This window comes from Neomonachus schauinslandi, chromosome 9 (assembly GCF_002201575.2).
Source record: "Neomonachus schauinslandi chromosome 9, ASM220157v2, whole genome shotgun sequence".
Classification (NCBI taxonomy): Eukaryota; Metazoa; Chordata; class Mammalia; order Carnivora; family Phocidae; genus Neomonachus; species Neomonachus schauinslandi.
The window spans coordinates 109,470,349-109,478,912 of record NC_058411.1 but is presented as its reverse complement, the minus strand read 5'-3'; the positions used below and the strand labels follow the sequence as shown (position 1 = coordinate 109,478,912).

At 45.9% G+C, this 8,564-nt stretch overlaps 1 protein-coding gene across 1 annotated transcript in view; it reads right to left on the bottom strand.

Annotated features, from left to right (window-relative positions):
* Positions 1-5,436: 5,436 nt before the first annotated feature.
* Positions 5,437-8,564, bottom strand: part of THSD4 (thrombospondin type 1 domain containing 4) — a 200,060-nt gene continuing 196,932 nt past the window's right edge. Inside the window, exon 12 of the mRNA XM_021693931.1 lies at positions 5,437-5,579. Within this exon, the coding sequence (XP_021549606.1) occupies positions 5,437-5,579 (143 nt within the window). The remainder of the gene's footprint in view (positions 5,580-8,564) is intronic.

Genomic DNA, 8,564 nt, shown 5'->3' with positions numbered 1-8,564 from the left:
GTCAAACTGACCTGGGGGGTCAAGGAGCTGGAAATTAGTTTATGTAACAGAACGGCTTTTCTCTCACCGAGGCAAAGGAAGATGCCAAGAAACTTGGCTGGAAGTTTCCACTCTCTCTTGGGCACTTTTCTTCAGCACATCAATGGAACTCTGCTACCCACCGAATAGAACTAGGAGTATGGGATGGTTTGGGGTGGAGAGAATGATTTTGCTCCAGCAAAGGTGCAGCAAAGCAAGTGAGTTGAGAAAGAAAGAAGGTATTTAGAGGGTCTTAGTCTAGTCAAGGTACTACCCATTAAAGTGTGTGACCTTGGTCAGGGAACTAGCCATCGGGATGTTGGGTTACTCATCTAAAAAGCAGGACCCGACAGGGCAGCTCTGACCAAGTTGCTAGTGGTTCTGAGATATGAGGCCACATTCAGCTCCGGTGAGGGATGCAACACTGGGATCAAAATGGCGGACACAGAAATGGGAAGTAGCCCAGACGAGGCAAATCACTCAAGGCTGTTCTACTGACAGACTCACCAAAGCCTAGACTCAGAAGGACCTTAGAAGTCATATTGCCCCAGCTAGGTGCTTGACTCCCTTCTCCAGCACCCCTGTCAAATGGCCACTGGGCCTCTGCTGAGACCTCCAGTGATGGGAGAGCCCTCTACCTTTGGGGGGCTCTCACTTGTGGAAAGTCTGTTCTTCTGTAGGAGCTAAAGTCTGTCTCCCTGTAGCTTTTACCTCCTGGCCTTAGGGTTGCTCTCATAGTGCTAGGCCATCTCAGAGTGCTGCCCCCCACCTCTTCTTCTCCAGGCTAAATGTTCTCATGAAGTCCTCTCCACCGTTTCTAACTGACTGCACCCCTCCTCAGGGTTGGGCATGCTCACCTGAATGCTACACACCATCGATACTCTTCAAGTGTGGTTCTGGCACTCACAACCACAGTGTGGCAGGACTCGCCCCAATGTTTTCTCCTTAGGTGGTCTAAGTGCCTCATTTTGTGTGTGTGTGTGTGCATATCTGTGTGTTTGTGAGCGGTCTGGAGGGAGTGCTTCCATCCCACTTCCTTGACTCACATTGAGCTTAGTCAACCGAAACTCTTATATCTCCTCCACCCCGTATTTGTATAGTTGTGTTCTTGTTTTTGTTTTAATTCCAAAGGTAGACGCATGTTGCTTCCTGGTGAATTCCTAAGATCCAGGTTTTGGTCTAGTCTCCCTGATCTCTTTGGATCCTGAACCTGTCACTGTCACCACTTTCATGTCATCCACTAGTTTCATCAGTAAGGTGTCCAACTTCCCATCAGAGCCACAGTAAAGATGTTTTATATGGTAAGTGTCAGATGTTGGCCTCCAGCTGCCAGGCTGAGATAGGTTCTTCCAGGTTTGATTTTTCAGCCTGTTTTAAGGAAAGCCATGTTTCTTTTTTGCCACTTATATTTATGCCTTCTACATTAGGAAATCAATATTCAAATTCTAAAATGGCTGTATTAAACACGAGAGAGAACCAAGAAGGTTTAAGAAGGTACTAGTATTATCTGGATTTCTCTCTGCTGCAGATGCACCGTTAATGTACTCAGAGGACTCCCGGCTCCATCTAGTGGCCAGGGTTACAAGCTTTCTTTACTGTGTCTTAGGCTATTCCTTTCCTCTGGGGGAAAATGCGAGTCCCAGTGAGGGTGGGAGGCTGGAGTGTACTGAATGACCTTTGCCTGGGCTGCAAGGGGCACACTTTCCTTTTCCAATAAGCGAAAGTAGAACAGCCAACTCTTTCTGTTTGGAGCTTTGTTGACTTTTGTGAAAAAACAGGTAACACCTTCAATTCATCTAATTTTTAAACCCAGAGCAGGCAATGAGGCAATCCAGGACACAGAAAAAAGAAAAACAGCATTAAAATGTAACTTTCAACTCTGCAAGTGGCCTGTTAAGGGAACATGGAGGGGGGTTGAGAAGGAGGTGGCAGATCATGACAAAGAAAGGGTGAGATAAGGGGGTGCCAAGGAAGGGAGAAAGAGGCATCCCTGTGGAGAGAGTTGTCAGAAGGTGAGCTTTCCTCCAACCCTCTCCAGGAACTTTACCACTGGAAACACTGAGGGACCTTCTCAGAAGTGTTGTGTGAAGGACAAAGGCATTTAGATGTTGACATAAGAAACCAGGAAATTAGCAAAAACTGGATTTTGAAGACAAATAAGTCATTAAAACACCTGTCCTAGTAATTTATAACCTTTCCAGAGATGAATGGATTCCAAGAACAGCTCAACTATTTGTTGGAAGAGAAAAAAGACCCTTAGTTTGGGTACTTTTCCCCACTAAAGACGCGGCACTAGCCCTTTTGCTCTGATTCAGTTCTGCCATTGGCAGGATGGCCATTCTCATGGGAAGATCCCTGTCCTTTTTAAACAACTGTTAGGTAATATTTGGGGGCCACAGGACACCAAAGAGATGCTAAAGAGGCCTAGCCAGGATTGAGCCAGCCCAGTCATGAGAATCCCGAGGTGGAAGGACCTAGGATGTTCACCTCCTGCTTGATGAAGAAACCCCCTTTAGGACAGAGCGTCACCCAGGAAGGGTGGCCCAGACCTCTATTGGGCAGGCTGGATGGCTTGAAGGTTTTCCCTCAGTGTGAGCTGAAATTTGTGTTTCTCTGCTCTCCCACCCACTGATCTTCGTCCCCCCTCTAGCACGTAAAGAAAGCTTCCTCCAAGGAATCCTTCAAATGTGGCAACGCTTCTATTGTGACAAAAAGCAAAAGTAGGTGGTGAGAGGGAGAGGGCACAGGGCAGAAACCAGCCGTTTGGCTTCTCTGGTCTTTTTTTTTACTTGGTGGTCATGGGAATGCGGGTCTCTGCCGGCTGCCATATTGCACAAGTGACCCTGTGTACGAAGAAGGAGAGATGGTTGTACTTTTGCAGAACGGTGGCTGGGCTCTCCAAGAAGAGAAGAACGAGTAAGGGACAGGAGGGGCTAGGTAGGGAGAGATAGGTAGGGGGCTACGGGATCAGGCTCACAGAAATCCCCAAAATGCAGAGGTGTAAGGAAACCAGAGATAAGGGAACACACCAGACCACCCTGCCCTCGGTGTCCGGGGTGGGGGTGGGGGCTCTTTTTTTATGACAGTCACCTGTGACCAACGAAGAATAACCAGACCCTAAACAAGAAGTAAGCCATTAAAGATGTTATCGCTAAGTCCTTACGCAAACCAAGACATCTCAAGAATGATAAGGCCACAAGCTCCCTGGTCAGTTTTAAATAAAAGACCGTCAGTGGAGGCCCACGTTGACAACCCTGGCGGGACCCCTCTCACTCCCGAGAGCTTTATCTGTATCCTTGCTTAATAGAACTCTATCGCTTTACTCACTCCCCTTTGTCTGAGAGATTCATTCTTCGACTCCGTGAGACAAGAACCTAGCTCTCTGGCTTCAAGAACACCCATGGAAAGGCCAGATCGAATTTCTGAAAGCCCAAGGGTAGCGAGGACCGAACACAGTGTGTCAGATTGGGCTGGAGCTACTCCTTCCAAAAGCTTCAAGTGATCATCAAATTGAACGACATGGGTTTGAACTGCATGGGTCCACTTATACAGAGATTTTTTTTTTTTCTGATAAATACCCTACAGCACTGTAAATGTATTTTCTTTTCCTTGTGATTTTCTTAATGACATTTTCTTTTCTCTAGCTTACTTTATTGTAAGAATACAGTATATAATGCATATGATATATAAAAATATGTGTTGATTGATTATGTCCTTGGTAAGGCTTCCAGTCAATAGCAGGCTGTTAGGACCTTTTTGGGGAGTCAAAAGTTATACATGGATTTTCAACTCTGCAGGGGGTGGTTGGCACCCTGAACCCCCACATTGCTCAGGGGTCAACTGTCTGTATATATATGTGTGTGCGTGTACACACACACACACACACACACATATTCTTTCATTTCTTTCAGATCGTTTACCTTTCAATACGCACTGCATCCCCCTTGCAGCCTGAGGCCTCTGGAAATGCAGAGTTAGGTGAAAGGCACTGGGGATGACCCAGCCGCTGTGGCTGTCACTGAAGGAGCCCATGGCCCCTCTCCCTCTCTCCCTGGCTAGTGGCATGAATGCAGATCTTAGTGCTCGAGTCTGGGATGGTGGGATATAGGTTGTGAGTCGTAGTGGGAGGGAGGGATGAGAAATCACAAACAGAAATCCATAAATCATACTGGAAAAACCAAAGGAAGACTCTTTCTAATATAAACACAGGTTTTATGCTGAGACCGGTTGGTTAGACATTCCACCGGGTGAGGTGTGGCGACCAGCCCAGGGTAGGTGGCTGTGGATGTGGGAGAGCCCAGGGCACAGACTCGAGAGGCACCATGGCTGGAGAGCTCCTGGTGTGCAGTTCCCTGGGGGGCACATATCCCCTGGGGAACGGAATCAGAATTTCAGGCATCACCTTGCTACCCCAGTGGCTTCCTTGTGTCAGGGGCAATTCCATTAAGGATGGGGTTTAACAAAACCTGCACAGAGTCCTGTAACCAGGATCTGGGACCTTGTCGGGGAAGAGATAAACAGAAGGAGATGTGGGAAACAACTGAGTGCTGCGGATGCTGTCTTGACCTCTGGCCAGAGGAAAGACTTCTAGAGCTGGTCTTTGATTGCTGAGTGGGAAATTTCTCAGTCGCCTGGTCTGAAATGAAGCTGCATCTTGTAGACCTAAGGCTTCCAGGCAGGCGAGCTGTGTGGTCGGACTCAACCCTGCCACCGAACAGGTGAATATATCCGGCAGGTCAATTCCTTAAGTTGAGTCTCAGTTGCCTTGTCAGTAAAATAGGGATAATGATTCAGTCCCTGGCTCCCATTCCGGGACTTTGTGCGCCGCTACTGATCTAGTATCTGTGAATACACCTGTGAAATAATCAAGCACTCTTTGACAGGAGATATTTGTGTCACGAGGCAGGAAAAAGCCTCATGTCTTGAGTGTATGCAAATAGGCACCACCGGCTGAGACAACAGTGGGAAGCAGGTGTCTCAGCAAGGCTTAGTGGGGCTCTGGGGTGGGAGCCACCTCTTCTGACTCTCCGAGGGACCCCGATATTGAAAAGGCCAGAAGCACCATGGACAAGGCAGCCGCGCATGAGGGCCCGATTCGCTGACTTAGAAAGTGCTAGCACGGGAGCTGACGGATAGCTACGAGCACCCCCCCTCCCCCACCGCTTGGCTTTCAGAGAGCACCTCACCAGGCGCCAGGGCTCCCAAGGAGGGATCATCGGTTTATGGCGATGCTAAAGGACAACGTGACTTGGCTCCGGGGCACCACGGGGACGCTTTCCCGAAGGTGGGGGTGGTGACTACGCCGGCTGGCAGCACGGGGGGGAGGGGGGAAGGGGGGAGCCCCTGGTGGAGCAGCGGCCGGCCAGCCCCCTGCTCCCCGCCTCCGGGACCTGCCCTCCTGCTGCGGCGCGGGGGGTGTTATCTGCTGCCCAGGAAGCCCGCGTGCCTGCTGGCCCCGCGAGTGCAGGACGCGCAGCAGGCGGTCTTGTAGTAATTGTAGACGCAGAGTCGCGCCTGCACCACCACGTTGCAGTTGTAGTACCTGTCCTTGCAGTTTTCATCTGCAGCAACAGAGAACAGAAAAGAGTCTCTGAGCACAGAGCCAGGCGGGACCAGTGGGAGGAGAAAGGGCGCGAGACATGGCTTTCCATCCTGGTCCTGCTTTAATACCTACGGGAGGTGTAGGGTGGGCCAAGAGCTTCCATTCTTCTTCTTTTCTTTTAAACATGGTAACAGAGTTAGGTATAGAGAATATAATTCAATGGACTGTGGTCTCGCTGCTCACCGACATACACAATTCCCAGAGTTCACTCCGTGACCACCTCCCCCTTTCTCCTCACTCCTGAGGAATCAAGCCCCACACGTGGTGTTTAGTATCCCCAATCCCGTCTTTATACTTGAACTGTAAATGCTGGTACCCTAATCACTATGTGGCATTTCAGCTTCAAAAAAAAAAAAAAAAAAAAAAAAAGAAGTGATGCAGATTGTATATATTCCTTGGCAACTTGCTCAACGTTGACTTTGTGTGATTCATTCATGTTTAACGAATGCTCGAGGGAGTTCATTTTCATTACTGAATAGTGTTCCATCGTACATTCTACAACCTATTGATCCATTTTCTACTGACAGTTTTCAATTTTTTACGACTGCAAACTTTGCCCCTTTAAACAGCTGTTACACATGCTCTCTCTGGGTCTTGCTGGGTCATAAGGTATCTGCAAATCTACTGGCTCTCATCAGATTGCTCTCCCAAGTGGGTGCAACAATTTATCCTTTGTCGGTTGTGCAGAATGCTTTTGCTTTCTTTTGCTTATGCTGCGTGTTTTATTTTTTTGCTGATCTGGTGGATGTGACCTTACCCCCAAAGGAGGTTGAACAGATCATCATATGTTTATTTGCCATTTGAGTTTCCTTTTCTATGAATTGCTTTTCCTATCTTTTGACCACTTGCTAATTTAGTTAACTTAAAACAAATGAGTCATGGAAATTCTTGACATACAATGGATCCTGATCCTTTATTCATTAGATGTGTTACAAATATCTTCTCCACGCCTGTGGCTTTTCTCATCACTTTGCTGCAGTGTTATTTGTTAAAAAGATAGTATTTTTAATCTAACAGATGTTATAATATTTTCATTTGTGGTTTGGTATTTGTGTTTCTCATTTACAAAATCCTTCCCTACACTGATATATATATTTCCCCATATTCTCTTCTAAGAGTTAAAAAAAGTTCTCCTCACATTTATAATTCACCTGGAATTGATGTGCATGTGTGTGGTGACAAGTAGGAATTCAATTTGTTTTTTTCCTATATGGATAAACAATCGTCTCATCACCATGCACTGAATGTTCATGTTTCCTCCCCAGATTCATACTGGTTAACCTTGACCATGTATCATGCACCATAACATGCTCAGATTTATTTTTGGGCACTCTATTCTGTTCCATTTGTTTGTCTATCCTTGTGCAGTATGTCTTCATACATGGTAAGATACATTTCCCAACATTGTTCTCAACATCCTTCCTCCAAAATTACCTTGGCTATTATTGGGTCTCTGCTGTAAACTTTAGACACAGTCTGTCTGATTTTCTATGAAAAGCCCTGTCTAGATTTTGATTAACATTGCTTGAATTTATAGATTAACTTGGAAAATAACTGACATAATTTTAGCTGCTTGCTTTTTGATATTACAAATATATTGAATACATTTATGTATCATAACATACAGTTTTACTACATTCTTTTGAAGATGTCAATTCTATCCTGTGTACAGTAACATAATTAACCATTTCCTTCTAGTGGTAGAAATATAATTGCTTCTAATTCTTATGAGTTACAAGAAATTCTACAATTCCTTCATTTATTTATTCTACACAATTTACTGAGCCTTATTCTTCGTGTATATGTATATCTGTACAATTTTGAGAGTCTATCTTTATCATTTTTTAAATTTATTTGACACAGGGAGAGAGACTGCGAGAGAGGAAACACAAGCAGGGGGAGTGGGAGAGGGAGAAGCAGGCTTCCCGCCGAGCAGGGAGCCCGATGCGGGGCTCGATCCCAGGACCCTGGGATCACGACCTGAGCCAAAGGCAGACGCTTAACGACTGCACCACCCAGGAGCCTATCTTCAGTACACATTTCTAGGAGTGGGGTTACTGAGTCAAAGATATCACATACTTTACATATTGAGCGATATTGCCAAAGCTCTCTGAAAAGATTACGCTCAGTTACAAGCAGGAGCTTGTACTACTTCTCTCACTATTTCTTCCTCCTGGCTTGTGGCTGGACATTTTCTTCTTATACTGGTTGTATCACATTCCAATAAGGTATGTTTCACATTTTTCGCACAATTGTTGCTCATTGTCCCTCTCTTTTCCTTTCTTCTTCTCTTCCAACTTGGGTTACAATGTCTGTGATGGCTAATTTTATGTATCAAATGTATGGGTGATGGGGAGCCCAGATGAAACATGATTTCTGGGTGTGTCTGGGAGGGTGTTTCTGGATGGGGTCAGCATTTTAACTGATGGGCCCAGTAAAGCAGGTGGCCCTCCCCAGGGGAGATGGGACTCACTCACTGAGGGCCTGAACAGAACATCAAACAGAGGAAGGAGGAATTTGTCCCTTTCCTGCCTCACTGCTTGAGCTGGACATTTCATGTCATCTTCTCCTGCCCTTGGGCCAGAATTTATACCATCAGCTCCCCTGGTTCTCAGGCCTTCAAGACTCAGATTGAATTACACCAGCAGCTTTCTTGAGTCTCCAGCTTGTGACTGGTAGGTTGTGGGACTTCTCCGCTTCTACGTTCACGTGAACCAGTTCGTCATAATGAATTTTTTTCTATCTATCATCTATCTATCTATCTATCTATCTATCTATCTATCTATCTACCATCTATCATCTATCTTCTCTCACCATCTATTATCTATCTATCTATCATCTATCTATTATCTATCTATCATCTATCATCATCTATTATCTATCATCTATCTATTATCTATCTATCATCTATCATCATCTATCTATTATCTATCTATGTATCTAT